Below are 22,828 nucleotides of genomic sequence, written 5' to 3' on the forward strand. Positions count from 1 at the left end.
TGAGTGTGCGAATACTGGTTTTCTTTAGATCTGAAGTTGTATCCATGTTAAAATGTTACAGGTAATTATTAAAAGCATTAAAGTAGCATCTCTAACTTCCAAACTAGTAAAGAAAATGATTTAAGAAAAAATTTTATTTAAAAAAGAGGCAAAGAAACGGACAGAAGGAAAACTGTTTTCCTTTGCCTACCGCTGTGGATGGTGACTGTAGCCAAGAAATCAGAAGACTGTTGCTTCTTGGAAGGAAAGCTATGACAAACCTAGATAGTATATTAAAAAGCAGAGACATCACTTTGCCAGCAAAGATCTGTATAGTCTTTCCAGTAATCATATACAGATGTGAGAGTTGAAAACTAAGGAAGGCAGAGCACCAAAGAATTGATGCTTTCGAACTGTGGTGCTGGAGAAGACTGGAGAGTCCTTTGGACAGGAAGGAGATCAAACCAGTCAATCCTAGAGGAAATCAACCCTGAATATTCATTGGAAGAACTGATACTGAAGCTGAAGCTCCACTACTTTGACCACCTGATGTGAAGAACTGACTCATTGGAAAAGACCCTGATGCTGGGAAAGGTTGAGAGCAGGAGGAGAAGGGGATGACAGAGGATGAGATGGTTGAAGGGCATCATTGACTCAATGGACATGAGTCTGAGCAAACTAGGAGATGGTGAAGGACAGGGAAGCCTGGTGTGCTGCAGTCCATGGGGTCGCAAAGTTAGACACAACTCACTGACTGAACAACAGTGCCCGCTGTTTAAACAAGAGTTCACCCATCGCCCCACTTAGTGACACATGACCACCTGCGCGAGTGCTCAGGGCTTTCTGCATGCAGTGCCTTCATGCCTCACGGCTGTCCTGTCCTCAGAATAAGAGTTGGCTTCAGCCCCAGCCCTCCTCCCGCCCCTCGCTTAGAGCCCGTGTCCTCTGTGCGCAGGGCTAAGGAGAAAAAGGAAGTGCAGCCCAGCAGCCCAGCAGAGGCCCCCAGGGTGCCGGGGGGCGGGCAGCAGGATGACGCCTGGCCCCCTGAGAAGCAGTGCCTGTTGCATGAGGCAGGACCACTCTGGGGTTCTTCCTTCTACTAATAAAGTAATGCATTTGGAAAAGCAAGAAAGCATTAGAGAAAAACAGGAAAATCCTACCCGTCAGGATTAGCTGCTGTCGCCGCCCCGGTTTACCCCTGTGGACTTTCTCTAAGCACAGAGTCACGGTGTCAGCGCCTCTGCTGCACTCTGTGCCTTTTAGTCAGCGTCATGCTCCGAGCGTTTCTCCCCATTATTTCAGTATAACTTGAGCACATCATTTCAGCTCCTACAGAATACTGCCTCTTCTTGATGCAGCGGACCACGTCTGCGTGTTCTTTCTCACGTGCTTCTCCATCTGCCCGCGCGCGCTCCTGCTCGGGCTGAGCGCACACCGCTTCTTAGAGCGCCATGACACGGGCTGTGACGTGCCCCCAGGAGACTTTGCGTGTCAGGGTCTGCACTGGTTGGTTTCTGCTGAGACGAGTGAGGTTGGCCCTAGCTCTGAACGCCCATTTGTTGCGAGGGACACACCTGTGCTGGGACTGATGTCCCGGGCAGAGGCACTCTGTGTCCTCTGGGCGGGAGTCTTGTCCTTGCCGGGGGCAGCTGGTAAGTGCCGCACCGCTGCGCTGGGCGTGCAGCTCTAGCAATGAGGCCAAGGGCAGGCTGCCCCCATCCGCTCGGGCAGCTGTGCGCCCAGCAGGACGCGCTGCTCTGTCACACGTGTCTCCTGAGGCGCTGCGTGCCCGGGGGCACCGGATGAGTGGGGTGAGCGGTCGGCACCCCGCTTCCCGCCCCAGGGCACCCCCTGCTGCTGCTGCAGGTCCCAGCCGTCCTGTCCTGTCTGTGCAGAGGCGGCCCAGGCTCACACACTCTGAGAAAGCACCCCCCCCCACGCCGCCCCCACGTTTCCTCTGCAGATTTTCGTCCAGGGCTGCCTGGCAGGGAAGAACTTGTCCCACGTGAAAGGCGGCTGCGTCTTGTGCGGGTTCCTGAAGCTGTTGCCCATGTTCAGCATCGTCATGCCAGGAATGATCAGCCGTGTCCTGTACACAGGTAACTCCTGCTCTGCTGCGCTCGCTCACACTGAGCGACTTCCTGGCTCTCTGGCCTCGGGAGGGCCTGGGGCTGTCAGGTCCCCTGCAGCCTGCTGGTGTCAGGGTGCCCCAGGGTGCTTTCTTGGGGGCCCATGGGTTTAGATGAGGGGTGTGGCTGAGAAGAAGTCTGGCAGGGACCGTGGAGGTAGGTGGCAAGAGAGAAATGGCAGAGCGGCAAATCGGCAGGGGGAAGAGGCTGACCCTGCCTGCAGCCGCTGCTGGGCCTCTGTGTGGGGCTGAGGCCCGGCCTCAGGGAGCTCACCGCGGGCATCACTGTGTGGGCCCTCCCGGGTGCCAGGTGCCATCACCCCTCTCAGCCCAGGGGAAGCATGTGTGTGGAACCCCAGAATAACCCATGTTCTTTCCATTCAGCACCACGGAAACGTCCCCGCTTCCCTGAACAAGCCGTCCTAATTTTGTGATGTCCCTCACCTCCCCTTCAGCCCTGTTTTACTGGTTGTGCTGCCTCTTGGCACTAGGTTTGTTTACCCCTTAAACCTTTATGGGGAGAAGGGCATGGCAGCCCACTCCAGTATTCTTGTCCGGAGAATCCCACGGACAGGGGAGCCTGGCAGGCTGCAATCCGCGGGGTCGCATCGAGTCGGACATGACTGAGTGACGAACACGTTCTACACCTTTATGGCGCACGTACTCTGCTGGCGCGGCCACTGGGGCAGAGCCGGCCGCTCCTGTGGAGTCTTCTGCCGCAGTGTCCGACAGCCCCGGCAGATGAAGGGGCAGGTGCAGGAGACGTGGCTCAGCATGGTCCAGCCGCCAGTCTGCCCCGGAGACGTGCTGCTCTTAGCGCTGACTCCTTTCAGTCCCAGCAGAGAGGCGTGCTCCATCTCCGCATCCCAGGTCTGCTCTCTGGCTGTCAGGCGGCGCTTTCTGGAGCCTCATAGGTGGTGTCCCCTCAGAGGGTAGAAAACAGGCCCCATGGGACTTCCCTTGTGGCCCACTGGTTAAGACGCTGCCCTCCAGCATGGGTTCGGTCCCTGGTCAGGGAGCTGAGATCCCCGGTGCCTCTCAGCCAGAAAACCAAAACATAAACAGAAGTAGTATTATAACACATTCAGTAAAGACTTAAAAAAATGATCCGCATTAAAAAAAAAGTCTGTAAACTATATAAAAAAAATTAGTCCCCTCCCCCGTGCTCCCTAGGACCCCAGAGTCCCCTGGGCTTGGCAGCCCTGCCTCCGCAGCCCCTCTGCACAGCACAGACCACCCCACCTACTGAGGAGGAAGACTGGGCAAAATCCTGCGACTCCTGGACTCTAGAGGTGGCTTGGGGGGCGGTGGAGGGCTGCAGGACGCAGGAAGAGCCAGCCTCCCTCGCCCGCGCCCCCCACCCCCCACCTCTACCTACCCACCAGGTGCCCTGGGGACTGCACTTGGGCCTGGGAGGCAAGGGGCCTGGGACCACTTGTTCTCAGTCCTAGAAAGAGCCAGACTCTGCGATGGTATCCACACGCCTGGGATTTGAATAGAGCCAGAGGGGCGCTCAGCACGAAAGCTGGGCCTCCACCCGCTTCCTGGGAGAGGGTGGCTTTCCAGTAACGCGAAGGCCTCTGGCCTAGATTCTGTGTCTCAGGCGGCCAGAGCTGGGGTTTGCATGCCCCCACGTTGGTGGTTTGTCAGTCTGGTCCGCTGTGGCGGTCCCCGTGTTTGTTTGGGCTCTAGACTGAAAATGATGTGCGTTTTACTTCCTTCAAGCTGGTCTTCTCGCAGTCTCTCTGTTGTGAGTTGACCACCAGTGGCGCCAGGCTTCCAGCCTCCAGCCCAGAAAGCCCCGGAAAGAGTGCTTCCTTTCTGCGCCTGGGCATAAATGCCAGGCGAGTCTCAGGGAGCCCACTTGAGTGGCAGGGGCCAGTCCCTGTGGGGGAAGGCGTGTCCAGAATGGCCAGGGGCCCGGGGGCCCTTCTCGGACCACACTGAGGGGGACTGGGGGCCTGCTGGCCGGGGGTGGGGCCAGGCAGAGGACAAGCCGCCCCTTGGTTTTCCCGTGCTCCCCCGACCTCCCCTGTGAAACTGCTTGCTCTCCGAGTGAACCCAGGCCTACCTGCCTCTTCCTAGTCCACGAGGATTCCTCGTTTCTGCTTTTCTCTCAGGTGGTAGCTTTTTATGGGATTTGAATAGAGCTCTCGATGGCCCATCACTTTCGTTTATTTACTTGCCTTTGTCGACATTTCTCCCCAAATCCTCTGAAATAACAGCCCCTGCGAGACGAAGGGAGAAGGTCGAGTGGCCCTCCAGTCAGTGTGAGGCTGAATCATTGTTTGCTTTTCCAACACCCGACTGGGTCACCGGAAGGCTTGTTGGGGTCTCAGGGTTAAGCGGTGAACTGGCAGAAGCCCCGCCTCCCCCGACTTGCACCCTGAGCCGCTGGTGAGCCGGGCCCGTGCTGGTGCGACCGTCTCTCTTTGCAGATGAGGTGGCGTGTGCTGTGCCTTCAGAGTGTAAGAAGTACTGTGGCATCCAGGCCAGCTGCAGCCCCATCGCCTACCCCCTACTGGTGGTGGAGCTTCTGCCTAGCGGTAAGCAGTGGAGCTGCGCCCGGGGCCGGGAGCGGACGGTCCGGAGTGAGGGCCCCAGGGGAGGCGAGGCTGTGGCAGAGGCCCTCCGCGTCGCTGGAGCCTTGGGGCCTCCTCTTGCTTCCTCACTTGGACTCTCGGGTCTCACCAGCATTTGCACCCACCGAGCCTGTACCCTCCCCACCCTGCCACCACAGATGGTTCATGGAGACACAGAGGGGAGCAAGGCGGCATCCCGCTGGCAGGGAGCTCGGCCAGTGGGACGACAGAGGGGTGGCTTTCCTCTCACCTGCTTCCCCACCTCCAGAGGAGCCGAGCCAAGAGTACAGGCTTCTTAAAATTCCACATTAGCTTTGTGTACCAGCAGGCCAACAACACGGAGACATTGATTCCCCTGAGATACGATGTAGACAATCCCACTGGAGGAAGCGCCAGCCGCCCCACAGCTCAGGAAGGAGGTTACCTGGCTTCGCCAGCTGAGCCTCTGTCTGTGCACGGGGGCTGCGGCGTGGGCCGTGGGGCAGTGGGAGGGCTGCGTGGCCTGGCCCACGTCCCTGATGACTCGGGGTGGGGGGCGCTGTTGCACGGGCCCTGTTACCCCAGGCTCTCCTGACTGCAGGAGGGACTCACTCACAGAAGCCCCTGCCGCTGAGCAGCCTTTCAGGCCAGAAGCGGAGCTCGCCATGTTTACAGCTGGCGTCCGCTGGGTGCTGTCTTCACCTTAACCACAGCCCTGTGTGGGAGGCACTTTTAAACCCACCTTGCAGATGGGAACAGTGAGGCCCAGGAGCTGTGTCACTTGCTTAATGGCCTGGCCCTCTGGGTCTCGTGTGTTAAAGGGAGACAGCGTGGTTTCCTTTCCACAGGGCTGCAGGGGGGCCGTCTAGAGTGACCACCCTGGTTATAAGGACCCAGCCGGAGACTGCGAGGCTTGTCACCGAGCAAGGGCAGGCTTCATGCACGGACCCATCTTGGCTGGACTGCCACCCTGCGCGAGATTCAGCGCGTGGGAATGCTCCTCGGCAGGCTTCGGGCACCTCCTGGGGCGGCCGGGGAGCTGGAGGCCCAGGCGGTGTTCTCCTCCCGCAGGCGTCCGCGGCTTGGTGGTGTCTGCCCTCTGGGCCTCGCTCACGTCCTCCCTGACTGCCGTATACAGTAGTGCCAGCGCTGTGTTCACCATGGACATCTACCCCCAGATCCGGCCCACGGCCACTAAAAAGGAGCTCATGATAACAGGAAGGTGAAGTACTCCTCTAATCTCACGGGTTTCTGCTGTCAGTGAAATGATGCCCCCGATAAGTTATTACGTGATACATTTAGGCTCTCAGAACTGACTCAGTAGAAAAGAGCCTGATGCTGGGGAAGATCGAAGGTGGGAGGAGAAGGCGATGACAGAGGATGAGATGCTTGGATGGCATCACCGACTCGATGGACATGAGTTTCAGTAAACTCTGGGAGTTGGTGATGGACAGTGAGGCCTGGCGTGCTGGGGTTCATGGGGGTCGCAAGGAGTCGGACACAAATGAGCGACTGAGCTGAACTGTGTATAGACCTAGCGTTTTTACATGTGGAATGGTGCTGTTTGTTTTTTGTTGCAGTTTGGCAGTGAAGATGTATTGCTTTTATAATCACAAAGGAAATTGTTTCCACTTGGGAGAAAATTAAGTGGTGAGCACAGTGATAATGAGCATAGTTTATTAACATACCCCCCAAAGTAGTCCTCATGAACGAGTGTGTGTTCATTATTCCAGGGTCTCTTTCAGTCCTCAGGACAGCCTTTAAAGGTAAATTTTAGTTCTTGTTCTTCCTATACAAATGGGGGATAGTGGCTCAGAAAAGGGAGCTGGTCTGCCTGACCACGTGGTAAGCAGAACTCACCCGTCTCAGGGCTACACCATCAACCAGGAGGCCACAAATGCTGGGCATAAGGCAGGGGTACGAACATGTAGACACAGGCCTTGTCACCTCCGTAGGGTGACCCACCTCGAGCCCCACACACTGAACTTGGCCTGCGTTGAACCTCAAATGCTCTCTGCGCTCCGCGCCTCTTGCTCACTGTCTTACCTGTGTGACCCCTGCAAATTGAGTTTGCTGTGACATTTTGATTAGCATTTCACTCTTTAAAAAGCACTTTTGTGAGAAACTTTAAGAAACAGATACAAGTTTTATGTAAATTGTTAAAGAATATGGGGAGAAAGAGAAGACATACTCATTTTATAAAGCTCAAGATATTGATGCCAAAACCTAACAAGTACAGCACAGAAGAAATTAAAGCTAAAGCCTCGTCTCACTGTTAAATACCAATGCAAAAATAGAAAATAAAATAGTGGACACAAATCCAACAAAATACTAAAAAGAACAGAATGACATTTCATTGCCAGCTGTGGTTATTTTCCAGAAGTGCAAGAGTGGTTCAATATTAGAAAGTGTGGTAACACACCTCACCATATTAATGGATCAAAAGAGGAAAATCATATATATCCAGATGGTGAAAAAGTATTTCATAAAGTAGGTACCTTTCAACCCAGTAAAATATATCTGTATCGCCCTAAAAATCAAGTCATGTCTGATGGAGCTAGAAAGAAACAAGGAGAGAATGTCCCTCCTCACCGCTGTATTTATACTACCACATGTGTGAAATCCAGTGTATCATACATGTAAAAGTAGACCTACAGGTGAAGCTAGCGGACAAAGACTTTGAAATAACCAGGATTAATATGTACAAGAAAATAGACGGAAAGAATTGGGAACTTTCCCAAAAAATTAGAATTTGTAAAAATGAGGAGGTCTAGAATTGAAAAACAAGTATCTGAAATTAAGAACTCAATGGTGGAGACTTCCTGGCTCGTCCAGTGGTTAAGAATCCCCCTCGCAATGCAGGGGAGGCAGGCTTGATCCCTGGTCAGGGACCCCACATGCCTCAGGGTAACTAAGCCCACACGCTATGAAGGATCGTATGTTACACAGAGACCCTGCGTGCTGCAGCGAAGACCTGACGCAGCTAAACAACTGAGTTAGAAAGAAAACAGTTCGATGGGTTAACAAGTGATTGGCTGAAGCAGAAGACACAGTAAGTGGCTTGAAAATGGGTCAATCAGCAATATCCAAAATAAAGCATGAAGGAAAAAAAGATGCACGGGGGACACAGATGAATGTAATACATTATGTCTCTGTAATTATATATGTGTGACCGCAGAAGCAATTTCGAAAAGATAACAACCAAGAATGTTCCAAATGTCTGGACAACTATCCAGAGATGCAAGAAATTCCACAAATCTCCGGCAGGATAGATACAAAGGAGACCATACCCAGACCGCGTGGTGGTGGAACTGCTGGAGATGGAGACAGGAGACCTATAGAGCAGCCAGAAGGAAGTGAATCGCATCGCCTCCAAAAGGGCGACAGAGACGCATAGTGGAGTTTTCAGCAGAAACTGTAGAGGCCGGGAGACAGTGGAATGACATCCTCAAGTGCTAGGAACACACTGCCCACCTGAAATTCAGTACCCATCAGAATAGCCTCTGGAGTGAAAGTGAAACAAACATGTTTTCTGATAAATGCAAGTTGAGAGAATGTATTCCATTGGAATTTCATGATAAGAAATACCAAAGGAAAAGACTTTGATGCTGGGAGGGATTGAGGGCAGGAGGAGAAGGGGATGCCAGAGGATGAGATGGCTGGATGGCATCACTGACTCGATGGACTTGAGTCTGAATGAACTCCGGGAGTTGGTGATGGACAGGGAGGCCTGGGGTGCTGCGGTTCATGGGGTCGCAAAGAATCGGACATGACTGAGCGACTGAACTGAACTGAACTGAAAGGGGAGTCTTAGGCTGCAGGAAAAATAACCTGGATGGAAGAATTGACCTTCAGAGAAGGATGGAGAGTGCCATAAAGGGGGAGTATATGGGAAATGGGAGAGAGCGAGTGCTGACATCAGTAAGGAAAAACGTCCGTGGGAACAGCAGCACAGGGGAGCAGAACACACCGGGAATCCCAGAGGGAGCGAGAAGGGGCTGCATGGAGTGTAAACAGCCTCAGGTTCTCTGGTACCAGACTGAGGCGTGTCAAGGGTGCATGTGTGGCCTCTAGACTGAACGATATAAGGACAGTTCAAGGATGTGTAACAAGTCAGTAAAATACGAACTAGCCAATAAAATATTTGATTAGCCCAAAGGAAGTCAGAAGAATAAAAATTAAGTGAAAGGCAGGTTGAACAGAAAACAATAGAGTGATTTCCCTGGTGGTCCAGTGGTTAAGACTCTGTGGTTCCAATGCAGGGGGCTCACGTTGAATCCCTGGTCAGGGAACAGATCTCACATGCCTTGAGGTGTGGGGGGAAAAAAGAAAAGAAAAAAATAGGCTGTGTACATGTACCACATATTCTTTATTCATTCACCTGTTGACGAACATTTAGGCTTTTCTATGTCCTGGCTATTAAAAACAGTGTAAAGTGTACAGCGATCTCTTCAAGGTAGCGATCCGTGTTTCCTTTCGATATATACCCAGAAGTGAAATCGCCAGGTCATGTGGTATTTCATGCAAAGATGGGCACAATAAAGGACAGAAATGGTACGGACTTAACAGATGCAAAAGATATTAAGAAGAGGTGGCAAGAATACTCAGAGGAACTATACAAAAAAGATCTTAATGACCCAGATAACTACGATTGTCTGATCACTCACCCAGAGCCAGACATCCTGGAATGTGAAGTCAGGTGGGCCTTGGGAAGCATCACTATGAACAAAGCTAGTGGAGGTGATGAAATTCGAGTTGAGCTATTTCAAATCCTAAAAGATGATGCTGTTAAAGTGCTGCACTCAATGTGCCAGCAAATTTTGGAAAACTCAGCAATGGCTACATGACTGGAAAACGTAAGTTTTCATTCCAATCCCAAAGAAGGGCAATGCCAAAGAATGTTCAAACTACCACACATTTGCACTCATCTCACACGCTAGTAAAGTAATGCTCAAAATTCTCCAAGCCAGGCTTCAACAGTACCTGAACCATGAACTTCCAGATGTTCAAGTGGGATTTAGAAAAGGTAGAGGAACCAGAGATCAAATTGCCAACATCTGCTGGATCATCAAAAAAGCAAGAGAGTTCCAGAAAAATATCCATTTCTGCTTTATTGGCTACGCCAAAGCCTTTGACTGTGTGGATCACAATAAAGTGTGGGAAATTCTGAAAGAGATGCGAATTACCAGACCACCTGACCTGCCTCTTGAGAAACCTGTATGCAGGTCAGGAAGCAACAGTTAGAACTGGACATGGAACAGACTGGTTCCAAATAGGAAAAGGAGTATGTCAAGGCTGTATATTGTCACCCTGCTTATTTAACTTATATGCAGAGTACATCATGAGAAACACTGGGCTGGAGGAAGCACAAGCTGGAATCAAGATTGCTGGGAGAAATATCAATAACCTCAGATATGTAGCTGACACCACCCTTCTGGCAGAAAGTGAAGAAGAGCCTCTTCATGAAAGTGAAAGAAGAGAGTGAAGAAGTTGGCTTAAAACTCAACATTCAGAAAACTAAGATCATGGCATGCAGTCCCACCACTTCATGGGAAATAGATGAGAAACAGTGGAAACAGTGAGAGACTTTATTTTCTTGGGCTTGAAAATCACTGCAGATGGTGACTGCAGCTGTGAAATTAAAAGACGCTTGCTCCCTGGAAGGAAAGCTATGACCAGCCTCGACAGCATATTCAAAAGAGACAGTAGTTTCCTGACAAATGTCCGTCTAGTCAAGGCTATGGTTTTTCCTGTGGTCATGTATGGATGTGAGAGTTGGACTATAAAGAAAGCTGAGTGACGAAGAATTGATGCTTTTGAACTGTGGTGTTGGAGAAGACTCTTGAGAGTCCCTTGGACAGCAAGGAGATCCAACCAGTCCATCCTAAAGGAAATCAGTTCTGAATATTTATTGGAAGGACTGATGCTGAAGCTGAAACTCCAATACTTTGGCCACCTGATGCGAAGAACTGACTCCTTGGAAAAGACCCTGATGCTGGGAAAGATTGAAGGCAGGAGGAGAAGGGGACGACAGAGGATGAGATGGTTGAATGGCATCACCAACTCGATGGGCATGAGTGTGAGTGAGCTCTGAGAGTTGGTGATGGACAGGGAGGCCTGGCGTGCTGCAGTCCATGGGGTCAAAAAGAGTCAGACACGACTGGGCGACTACTTGAACTAACCTGAAGTGGAGCTCTCTTTTTGGTTTCTTGCGGAGCCTCCATCCTGTTTTCCGTGGCGGCTGCACCAGTTCACACTCACAGCAGCAGTGCCCCGCGTTGCCTCTTCTCCCCTCCTGGCCAGCGCTTCACCTCTGGTCTCTCTGACGGCAGCCGTTCTCACGGGTATGAGATGGCATCTCACTGTAGCTTGTCCTTTCCCTGATTAGTGATGTTGAGCACCTTTTCATGTACCTGTTGGCCATTTGAATATCTTCTTTGGAAAACTGTTTATCAGGCCCTTTGTCCATTTTTAATTCTATTATTACTGCTGTTAAAGTTGTCCGAGTTCCTCTTCTCTCTGATCAGAAGTCATCTATAATTCATAGTACTGCTCTGTGTATGTAATGCGTCTTCTTTCCTGGGTTTTTACAATTTTCTCTTCATTTTTGGTTTTCAACAGTTTTGTTCTGGATGTGCTGGTTGGGTTTTGCTGAAATTCTTAATCTGCAAATTAATGTTTTTCACCAGATCTGGGAAATTGTTGACCATTATCTCTCTGCATATCTGTCTGCTGCGTCCCTCTTCTGCTTGCACACATATTAGCCTTTTGACATTGTCCCACAGCTCATTGAGGCACTGTTTATTTTTAAAGCTTTTTTCTCTGTGTTCTTCAGTTTCGATTTTCATCAGTCTCCCTTGAGGATACTGGCCCTTTCTTCTGCCATTTCCAATTTACTGTTCAGGCCAACCTGTGAATTTTTCATTTCATATTTTCAACTTGAATTCTAGTTCTGGAGTGTCTGTTTCGTTCGTTTTAAAATTTTCTCTGGTATTCCATTTTCTGCCTTGATTTCCCATTGTTCACTCATAGCTATCCTTTTGTCTAAACCCTTTAAGATAACCGTAGCAGTTGCTTGAAGTCTTTGGTCATTTTAATACCTGAGCCATCTTGGGGTCGATTTCTTTTGACGTCTGTTTTCCTTGACTGTAGGTTACATTTTCTTACTTCTCCCCATTCATAGAAAAGTTTTATTATATACTTAACATTGTAGATAATAGTAGAAATTCTGGATCATGTTCCTCTGAAGAATATTGGCTTTTGTTCAAGTATGCAGGTAAATTCCTAGCCGATTCCCTTGAATTTAAGGAGGCCTGTTTTTTTTTTCAAATTAATTTATTTTTTATTGAAGGATAATTGCTCTATGGAATCTTGTTGTTTTCTGTCAAACCTCAGCATGAATCAGGCGTAGGTATACATGTCTCCCCTCCTTGTGAACCTCCTTCCCATCTCCATCCCCACCCCACCCCTCTAGGCTGACACAGGGGGGCCTGGCGTTCATGCTTGGTCAGTGTGACTCTGCGGAGAAGGCAATGGCACCCCACTCCAGTACTCTTGCCTGGAAAATCCCATGGACGGAGGAGCCTGGTGGGCTGCAGTCCGTGGGGTCGCTAGGAGTTGGACACGACTGAGCAACTTCACTTTCACTTTTCACTTTGACGCATTGGAGAAGGAAATGGCAACCCACTCCAGTGTTCTTGCTTGGAGAATCCCAGGGACGGGGAGCCTGGTGGGCTGCCGTCTATGGGGTCGCACAGAGTCAGACACGACTGAAGCGACTTAGCAGCAGCAGCAGCAGCAGTGTGACTCTGCGTCAGTTTTCTCTAGTCATGTAGCAAATTCTTAGTCCCAGACACACTCTCTGCTTTCAGTGGAAAGCCCTAGGCGGTTCCCTCTGTAGGCAATGGAATCTTTGCTCAGCATTTTCTGTCTTTTACCTGTTGCTCGGTTGCTCATTGTGGACTGTTGGGCAGTTTTCCTGCATGAGCAACCGAGGGCTTAAGGGAGCTGACACCAATCTGTAAAGTCAGGTGCATCACTGCTCCATTTGAAATGTGTAGAAATGTGTTATCCCTCAAGAAAGTAACATTTTCCATGTATTGTATATTTTAAGCATGAACACCTCAAGACACACCCTCCAAACGTGATGAAAATCTATGCACGATCCAGTCCGCAAGTTGAAGGGGTTTTAAGAACCCTCGGGTCCCGTTAATGTTTAGGGGTATGCTGTCTCCTCTGCCACACTTAAGGAACGGGCATCCAAATTTACCCTAAGGTGTGATTAGAACTAGCTCATAGTTTATGGTTTGCAGATGTTTTATTGGCTGGTTAAAAAAACAAGCACAAACTCCTCTCAGTGTTGTTGACTTTCGGTTGAACTTGCAGGTTTTTTGTTATAGTCCTGCTCGCTGTCTCCGTCGCCTGGGTGCCTGCCCTGCAGGTGGCTCACAGGGAGCAGCTGTTTGAGTACATGCACGCGCTGCTGAGCTACCTGACGCCGCCCGTGGCCGCCACGTTCCTGCTGGCCATCTTCTGCAAGAGGGTCACTGAGCAGGTGGGTGGCTCACACAGCGGGGTGGGCTGGTGGAAGGCAGGCTCGCCCTCCCAAGGCCGCCCGCCTCCAGCCGTGCGGTGCACGCTTGTCTAGCCGCAGGAGGGCCCTCTGCTGTTGGCCTCTGCAGGAGGATGCTTTCCTGCTCAGAGATGTCAGACGCTCAGGGGGATGTTCAGCCCCAGGCTCCTACCACCTTCCCTGCACAAAGGCCGTCTCTTCCACCACATGTAGAACTAGATAAAGGTCCCAACTAATGGTTCGATCATCTCACCCATAAGACTGGAAGCACGGTTTGCCAGAACGTTTTCACTGGTTAGTTGAGTCACATCCTGACTTGTTTCTCCTGCCTTGCACGCATTCTGAGCTCAGCGCCTCTGAGACCTGGCTCCTGCCTGCCCACCGGCCCTGGCCTCTCCGCATGCAGCCCCCGGGCCTGGCCGCTGCTGGTCACGTGTGGTGCTGACCGCCTGTCCCCTGCCCTCTGTGGCCCCTGTCCTTCCCCACGGAGTCTTTGCTTTGCCATGAGACTCTCTGTCCACCTCCATCCGGCTGCTGCCTCCTGCAGGCTCAGGCCAGGTGTCCAGTCCTCCAGGCCACTTGGCTAGAGCTTTCTGCTCTGCTCAGCTCGTGGGTGCATGCTCAGTCACTCAGTCGTGTCTGATTCTTTGTGACCCCCGTGGACTGTAGCCCACCAGGCTCCTGTGTCCATGGGATTTTCCAGACAAAAATACTGCAGTAGGTTGCTATTTCCTCCTCCAGGAGATCTTCCCAACCCAAGGATTAAACCCACATGAGACCTGAGTCTCGTGCATTGGCGTGGATTCTTTACCACCAAGCCACGGCTCAGCTCACCAGGACTCAGTTTAGCACCGAGAATGGGGTGAGGGGGCATCTGGGTTCTGGAAATGCTCCTCCCTGTGCTCGCTTGGGAGGGGCGTGGGCAAGAGGAGCAGGCGGTCAGAACGGTCTGCCTCCCACCTCTGAGTCACTCTCGGGGTGTTGGGGCCTGCCACCGAGGGAAACTGGGGAGCTTGTCAGTGGCTCTCCGGCTACCCTGGTCCAAGGTTATAGCATGTTGTGGGTCCCTTCCTTGGCCTAGAGAACTTCTCCAGGCCCTCTCTCTCACCCTCATCTGTCCCTCGGTCTTCCCTTTCCTGCACGTCTCCTTCAATAAATGGGGCCTGTGGAGCACTCACCTGGCCTTTGGTTTCAGTTCTTTCTCCAGAACTCTTCCCACACACACTGCATCCTCTGCCTCCTCCCACATCCAGCCGTCCCTGAGACTGGCTCCAAGCCCAAGTCCAAGTCCTCACACTAAGGAGTGCAATGTCTTGGTGGAGGAGACAGATGATACCCAGTGAGCAGATAAGATTTTTGAGAGTGGAGTAGTGCTGCTTAAAAGTAAAGAAGGGTGGGGGGGAAAGTAAAGAAGCACGGAGGTGAGCAGGGCAGATGCTGGGGGCAGGCCGTGGGGCACAAGGACATCAGCCAAGGTCGTGGGAGGAGATTTCTCCTAAGAAAGTGGCCTAGAACCTGTGTCCTGAAGGGCGAGCCAGAACCACCAAGATCTGGGGAGAGACCAAAGCAGGAAGAAGGGCACGTGCAGAGGACTGGCAGACAGGGAAAGGGCACGCCTGGTGGCTGGAGGGGACTGATGGGAGGGCGGAGCCAGGTGAGGTCAGCAGAGCAGCTGAGCCTTGCTTCTCAGGGCGGCCAGGAGAAGCCACAAGGGCTTCTGCAGAGACAGGGCACTCCCTGACCCACGCTTCGAAGAGCTCACGCGGGCTCCTCGGACTGCGGGCGAGGAGAGACCAGGAAGGGAGTCCCCCTGTGTGAGAGACGGGACGATCGCGACGGAGGTGGTCTCCGTGGAAAGGACAGCATGACTTGCTGGTGGATCGGTGGCAGGGCAGGGTGGAAGGAGAAGGAGCCAGGGACGTCTCCTGGGGTCTGTGCCTGAGTAGCTGGGGAGATGGAGGTGCCCCCACCGCAGCAGGCGAGACAGGTCTTCTTGGACACTGTTTGGGATGCGTCTTCATCATCTGACTTAGACGTGTCTCCAGTGCTCCGAGTTCTCCGACGGACTTTGTAGAGTGAGCGCGCCTCTCAGTCTTTGTTCGTCCCGGGTGGTGTCATCTCCCGCTGCCGAGAGGGGTCTGCGAGGCGTGTGAAGCCCTTGCTGTGCCGGGCTCAGCTGAGACCCGACGACTTGGCTCAGGCCGCCCTGCTCCCGCTGACTCGGGCTACTCCTCTGCAGGGCGCCTTCTGGGGGCTGGCCAGCGGCCTTGCGATCGGCTCCTGTCGCATGCTGTCCGAGTTTGCCTATGGGCCCTGGAGCTGCTCCGTGAACAGGAAGTGCCCCCGGATCATCTGTGGCGTGCATTACCTCTACTTTGCCATGATCCTCTTCACCATCAGCCTCGTCACCGTCCTGGGCGTCTCCATGTTCACCGTGCCGATTCCAGACAAACACGTGAGTGCTGCCGTGGGCGTGCTCCGGGGCCGACCGGCGGCCCCTGCGTCCTGGGAGCAGCTTGGGAGAAAAGCGGCTGAAGAGAAGCGGGAGGGCTGGGGGTCGGGGTGACATACGGGTCAGAAACAGGCAAGTAACCTCCTTGCCTTAAGCACAGAGCTGAACTAAAAGGCGATCCTCCAATGAAGCATTCACCCAGAGTGAGACGTTTGACTTTCAAAATACAAATTTTCTGTGAAGCGCTGAGGTCGCTCACTCCGGTGTGAGTTAATAGAAGCAGGGTCGTCCTGGCCACCCGCCTGGCCATTGGGGGTGCGGGTGGGGGTGGGGGGACAGGAATGCCCGCAGAGCTGTGGCCAGTGGCCCACACGCTCCATTCTCCTTGTCCGGCCGCTTGCCCTGCCAAGGAGGAGGTGTCTGCCACTCTAGTTGGAATATAAAATGCCTGGGCTCCGAGGAGTGCGGTCACTTGTCCCTGACTCTGCTGGGCCTGAGCAGACGCCGCTGTGTCAGCTGCACGGGCATGGCCGGTGGGCCCAGCAGGACCCCCCAGGGCTTGGCTGAGCTGGAGGCCAGCAGGGAGGTTCTTGGGTGTCCAGGAAAAGAGAGGGGAGGTGGCGCTTGGAGGGAGGGGCCTGTGAGGCCCACGCCCTGGGGTCTGGATGGGAGCTGGGCCGGGAACACGCCTCTGCTCCGGCCAGCTTTCTGCGCCTGCAGACACCTGCTGAGTGTGAGCGGCTGAGCCCTGCTGGGGCCAGGCCACTGAGTACCCAAGATGAGGCAGGCCAAGCCTCCCCTGGGTTGCGTGTGAGCGCTTGTCTCTTGACAGCCAGGAGGTTCTTCTGGCAGGAAATCAGCCCCTGGGTCCACCCTGTGGGTGACCCAGGAGCAGCAGACCAGGGGTGCGGGGCTGCTTCTCCCAGCTTGGAGGGCACAGCTTCCTGGACCTCAGTCTCCAGAAGGTGTGCTTAGCGTGTGCCTCATACCCCCAGGGTCCAGCCCAGGACACTGAGCTCGCCCTTTGCGAGGCCAGAACTGAAACACAGGGTTCCCGAGCACCACGTTTTCCCCACCCCACCCCTTCCTTCCTCCCTTGTTGGAACCAATGACCACACCTCTTTTCAGTCCCTGGAGACCCTGGGGCCCAGCTGTGACACCATAAGCCCCAACGATAGGCCCTGGTGGCGACAGGCCCCTTGTCCCCCCTCAGCTCCACCGCCTCTGTTGGAGTTTGCGGAACAGCCAGGAGGAGAGGGTGGACCTGGACGAGGACACAGAGGTGAAGAGCCCCGAGCCCCAGGCACAGCCAGGTGAGAGGGAAGCTGGAAGCCAGCGACTGGAGGGGCCTGCTCCCGCCCCCCAGCCCACGGTCTCCATGCCCAGAAGCACCTTGAGGCGGAGGCCCCGTGATGCCTCTGAGACCCCTCTCTGGGGTTCTGGCCCAGGAATATGGAGGTGGGAGGCGTCAGCAGGTGCAGAGGGAGCAGGGGAGGGTCTGGCACAAAGCGAGGGGCGGAGAAACAGAAGCGTCTGGCGATCTAGAAGTGTCTGTGGTGGGGCAGCAGGGATGCACGGATTACCGTGTGCCCCAGGGTGGGGTGGGGGGAGGGACAGTGGGTCACGGCACCTCTCACAGCGGTTCAAGCCAGAGGCTCCTGGGCGCGGGCAGGCATTGTCTGCAAGGAGTGGCGGGCAGCTGCCCCTGCGAGGGCGCCAGGGACACCGCTGCGGACACCTGAGTTTCAGTCCCAGCAGGGAGAGTGTCCAGGAGAGGCTTGGGTCGGGGTCTCCAGGAGGCCCAGGGGAAAGCGCTCAGCAGGGGGGTCAGAGAGGCGTGTGGGGCCCTGGGGAGGGCACCTGCGCCTCCTGAAGCACTGACGCAAGCGGATAAAGCCTAACGCGATTAGCGCTGAGTCTGCAGCCAGGGACCGGGGCGGGGGGGCCGAGGGGGCGCTGTGGCAGGCGTGTCTGGGGGACATCGTCCTGGGGCCCCGCCTCCACTCCTGCCAGGGACCCTCTCCTGACACCTACAGGCAGGCGGCCCTGGGTCTCTGGAGGGTGCCGGGCTCTCGGGAGTGCCCTCCCTGGGGGACGGGGGAAACTGCTCGTCAGGGCCACGTGTGCAGGGTGTGCCCGGGGCCCCTCGCAGTCCTGTCCTCAGTCATGGGTGGGCGACCATGAGGACGCTGGTGCACAGCTGCCGTGCACGTGGGATGTGCCGGCCACTGGGTGTGACGGGGCATCATCGTCCCAGTTTGCAGATGGGGAGACTGCGGCCCCACCCAGGAAGTGTCTGCCCCGGCTCCGCACACGACCCCGCAGCGGCGGGGCTGGGAGGTCGGGCACCGCAGGCTGACTGCAGGGCACATGCTCGCGGCCATTGGCCTGTCCCGCCTCCCTTCAGACAGCCCTTGGGTTGTGGCCGCGTGAGGGGTCAGCCCTCTGGGCCTGGTGGCTGACAGCAGCATCTGAGAGGCCAGGCCTCTCACCGCCACGCAGACCCTCGTCTCCGGGGTCCCCGGGGGCGGCCCCTCCCCTGCGACTCAGGCCCCTGCGGCACCAGCTGGCGAGCCCCACGATCCTGGCGCTGCCTCAGCCTCGGGGCACAGCTGGCGCGGCCGCTGCCCTAGGGGGTGAGACGCAGAGCAGGTCGCCGCACGCACTGCTGGACACACTGCTTGTCGTCATCGGGAGGGCACCGTTCCGGGCTGTGTGTGCTCGGAGCTGGCCGTGGTGCTGGCCTGCGCGGGCCACACTGCCAGACGCCGGAGGCACGGCCAAGCTCCAGAGGGCGGCGTTTCACTGATTTGGCCCAGAGATACGGATGGAAATTTGCCTATAATTCCTGGGCCTCCCCCTGCTCCTGGAGAAAACACCAATTCCCCTTCCAAGGACCCAGAAGGTCCTTCGGTCAGGCCTTGAGGCTGGTACTGCCTGGAGAAGACACTCCCAGGGCTGCTAAGCAGAGAGAGCAGGGCAGCGGGGCTCTTCTGTCCTCTGAGGAGCAGCCTATTGCCCTGGACCTGCAGAGCTGGGCTCGGTGTAGGCCCACAGGGGAGGCCTGCCCTGTGCCAGCTGGGCTCTGGGCTGGCTGAAGTCTCTGCTGATGATAGGCGAGCGTGGTCCCCCAGCCCTACTCTCTGTGCCCCTGAGGCTGGTGGGAGGCACTCCGCAGCCAGGGCTGAGGCTTGCTGTCCGCACCGGGAGCCGGTCCACTGGGCTCCCTTCAGGGCTCCCCACGAGACACCAGACCCTGGGGAGACCCTCCTGTGTGCGGCCTCCTGACTGTGCCCATCCCCTCAGTTCCAGACATGTTCGTAGAGGACAGGGGCTGCCTCTGGAAGGCCTGGGATGTGTTCTGTGGCCTGGAGTTGCTGCCCAGCCCCAAGCTGGCCCCGGAAGAGGTGGTTGTGCCTGAGACGGAGCAGAATGACATGGCTGAAGGGACGGCGCACGGTGCCACGTCGGGAGGGACAGAGGAGAGGGAGGCGCCGGAGGAGCGGCTCCTCTGGAGCAGGGCGCTCGGCCTCTGCGGGCTCCTCCTGGTGCTGCTCACGGTGCTCTGCCACATCTACTTCTACTAGCTGCCGCGCGGGAGGGAGGGGGTCCCGGGGCGGCCCCCGGATGAGGGGCCGGGCTCACACCGCCGAGCATGCACCCTGGGGCTCAGGGCGCGGCCAGCAGGTGGCAAGGCCCGCGGCGAGGGCAGGGCCCACGGGCGAGCACGCCTCCTCTGCTCGCTGAGCCACGCCCTCAGATGGCTGCACCACACAGCCGCTGGCTTCCACGCTGGCTCTGGCGTTTCGCCTCTTGAGACCCTTGGGAGCCTTGCCTGTGTTTGCTGCCACCGTTTCCTTCCTGTGCCCACCTCCACTGGCAGTGCCCTCTCCTCCTCTGGAAAGGTACGCTGCTGGCAAAGATGCCCACCCACAGGGGCTGAGCCCACCGCCGAAGGTCACACAGGCAGGGCTTGCATGGACAGAGGCATTGGCATCTGCCTGGACGGTGGTGGCCTGAGCTGGTCCCTGCCTGAGGACCGGGCCTCCCTGCAGCTCGCTTCTGTCTGGCTGCGCCCCTTGGGGACAGACGGAGAGGAAACATCCCTCCTTGCCGAGCTCCGCCTGGTCCCTCTCAATCTGCCTGCTCCTGGGACGCGAGCCCTGGGCTGGATCCCCTTGGCGGTCAAGGACAAGGGCTGTGTCCTTGCAGGGGCGCCCTCAGCCACCCCGTCCTCTTTATTCTTCTCAGACCAGAATAAATGATTTGAATCTTTACAAAGTCTCAGATACATCAAAGGGGTTTGGGGGAGGCCCACCAGCATTGCAAAAACCACCCTCTGAAGGTGCGGTCAGAACCAGCCCGTCTTCCCCCGTTCAGTCCTTCAGCGGACGTGTCTGAGTGCCTACTGTGCGCCCGCACTGCTGGGAACCGTCACGGGCAGAGCTCATGGTCTCGGGAAGCAGGGCGAAGCACCAGTGGGGATGGCCGGTGCGGAGGGTGGGCCCACTGTTCCCTGCTGGGGTCATCACCACCTTCAAGCCGTGGACCCAGCCCAGGTGGAAGGACCAGGAGCAGCCACACTGCACAGAGGAGGAGACTGAACTCAGTCAGGAAACCCAGTAGAGGGGCGGCAGGGGCGCCCCAGGGAAGAGGCCTCCCTTGACTACAGCAGGAGGTCAGCGAGCCAGCGGGGCGACAGAGTGACAGGGTGTGAGCAGGCCTGGGCGCAGAGCGCGAGGGTGTGAGCAGGCCCGGGCTCAGAGCTGGGGGCGCGGAGGGCGAGGGTGTGAGCAGGCCCGGGTGCAGAGCTGGGGGCGCGGAGGGCAAAGGTGAGCAGGGGCCCGACCTGCCGGCCTCACATGCTTTGGAACCCTGAGTCGCTGGAAGCTTCAGCCATGAAGGAATAGGACCCAGTTTGCTGAGTGCTGCCGGGGAGGTGAAAAGGAGGTGAGAACACCCACCGGGAGGCTGTTAGAGGGATCCAGGCAAGTCAGTGGCAGGAAAGACAAGGGAGCCAATCAGCACCAAGAGAAGCCAGCAAGCGGAAGTCACAGGGCTTGGGTCGCTGGGCTTCTGGAAGGAGGGCCCAGCAATGGCTCTCCAGCCTGAGCACATGGGCAAAGGGCGCCCCAGCCCCAGCGCCGGGCCCGCAGGACGGGAGCAGGCGCGGGAGCAGGCGGGGCTCCGTGTGGGCACGCGGGCTCCGAGTCGCATGAAGACGCTCTTTGCTACCTTGACCACGTTCGGTCTTTCTGATCCGTGAAGGTGGGATGGCCCCCGTTCATTTAGGGCCCCTTTCGCTTCTTTCAACAGTGTTTTGTCTTCAGCACTCTAGTCTTACACATCTAAGTTGATTCCTGGGCGTTTTATTCTTTTTGATACTACAGTAAATAATGCTTTCTTAAAAGCTGAGATGTAGTCAATGTACAATATTATGTAAGTTACAGGTGTGTAACCTAGCGATTCATAATTTTTGAAGGTCACACTCCATTTATAGTTATTATCAAAGGGTTGGTTTTATTTCCTGGGTTGTACAGTATGTCCTTGTATCTTATTTATTTTATACACAATGGTTTTTGTTAGTCCCCTACCCTGTATTTTAATTGCATTTTCAGATGGGTCATTGCTCAGGTACAGAAAAACAAAACTTGTATCTTGATCTTGGAACCTGTAACTTTGTGAAATTTGTTTATTCTTATATTTTTAAGTGTATTCCTTGGAATGTTTTAACATATAAAATCATGTAATCTGCAAGTACAGACAACTTCTTTCAACCCGGATGCCTTCTGTTTCATTCTCTTGCCTAAACTGCCCCGGCTAGAACCTCGGGTACGGCGTCAAGGTTGAAGCAGTGAGAGTGGACATCCTTGTCTTGCTCCCCATCTTGGAGGAAAAGCATTAAGCGTCTCACGGTCGAGTAGGATGTTAGCAGATGTTATCATGTTGAGGAAATTCCACCCTATCCCTGTGTTGCTGAGTTTTTCAAGCTTTGTGTACGTGTTTCTTTTATTTTTGGCTGTGCCGGGCCCTCACTGCCGTGCTTGGGCTCTCTCTAGCTGCAGTGAGTGGGGCCACGCTCTAGTCGTTCTGCGTGGGCTTCTCACTGGGGTGGTTTCCCCCGTGCAGAGCTCAGGCTCTCGGACACGCGAGCTTCAGGACTTGCGACAGGTGGGCTCAGTATCTCTGGCACACAGGCTTTTTAGTTGCTCTGTGGCATGGAGGATCTCCCCAGCCTAGGGCTGGGACCCGTCTCCCCTGCACTGGCAGGCAGATTCTTGACCCCTGGAGCACCAGGGACGTTTTTGCTGCGAGTTTTTTGTTTTAGTTTTAAGGGTTTTTTTTTTTTTTTTTTTTTTTAAATTGGTGTTGGATTGTCAAATGTTTTTTCCTGCTCCTGTGAAGGTGACCATGTGATTTCTGTTCTTTATTCTCTTTGCACGGTTACATTGGTTCGTCGTCACGCGTTGAACCCACCTTGCGTCACGGGGAGAAATGCCCGTTGGTCGTGGTATATGAGACTTTTCTCACGCGGCTGGATTTGGTTTGCTAATATTTGGTTGAGTTCTTGTGTCTATATGCGTAGAGGACATTGGTGTATAGTTTTCTTTCCTCGTGAGGTCTTTGCCTGGTTTGGGGATGGGGGTGCTATTAGCCTCATGGAATGAGTTGGGAAGTGTCCCTGCCTCTTGTCTTTTTTTTAAAGCAGTTGGTGAAGTGTTGGTATTAATTCTTGCATGGAGACATTTAAGGGTCGGTATTAAGTTCCTTGCAGGGGGCCGGGACCCGGGAGAGAAGCTGGCGCTAGCGATTCAGACTGCAGGGAGAGAAGACAGTGGGCCGCCCTATCTGAGAAGAGAAGCTGGTAGAGGAAGCCCGCCAGGCAGGCGAGACGGTGTGGGAGAGCGGGACACAGCAGCCAGGTTAGGAAAGGGGGGTCTTTCTACAGAGGAGACCAGCAGGGCGCAACCGGGGCCCTGGGCGGAGGGGCCAGGACGGCCGCCACAGGGAGGGAGGGGCCCCGTGCACGGGTCTCGGCGGCCAGGAGGTGGCGAGCTGGAGCCAGCGCGCCGTGGCGGAGGGGCGACGGGGCAGGCCGACGGAGCCCTCAGAGCAAAGCGCCCCTCTTACCGGAC

General features: G+C 55.1%; 1 protein-coding gene across 5 annotated transcripts in view; it reads left to right on the forward strand.

Annotated features, from left to right (window-relative positions):
• The window catches only part of LOC102398949 (sodium/glucose cotransporter 1), a 50,541-nt gene extending 29,074 nt beyond the window's left edge, over positions 1-21,467 (forward strand). For all 5 annotated transcript variants that reach the window (XM_006065610.3, XM_044930615.1, XM_044930618.1 and 2 more), the window contains 7 exons: positions 1,943-2,078; positions 4,546-4,653; positions 5,740-5,890; positions 13,054-13,222; positions 15,480-15,695; positions 16,906-17,005; positions 18,999-21,467. In XM_006065610.3, coding sequence (XP_006065672.3) covers positions 1,943-2,078; positions 4,546-4,653; positions 5,740-5,890; positions 13,054-13,222; positions 15,480-15,695; positions 16,906-17,005; positions 18,999-19,279 — 1,161 coding nt within the window. In that variant the 3' untranslated portion in view covers positions 19,280-21,467. The remainder of the gene's footprint in view (positions 1-1,942; positions 2,079-4,545; positions 4,654-5,739; positions 5,891-13,053; positions 13,223-15,479; positions 15,696-16,905; positions 17,006-18,998) is intronic.
• Positions 21,468-22,828: the final 1,361 nt, after the last annotated feature.

The sequence above is a fragment of the Bubalus bubalis genome, chromosome 17 (genome assembly GCF_019923935.1).
Source record: "Bubalus bubalis isolate 160015118507 breed Murrah chromosome 17, NDDB_SH_1, whole genome shotgun sequence".
NCBI lineage: Eukaryota > Metazoa > Chordata > Mammalia > Artiodactyla > Bovidae > Bubalus > Bubalus bubalis.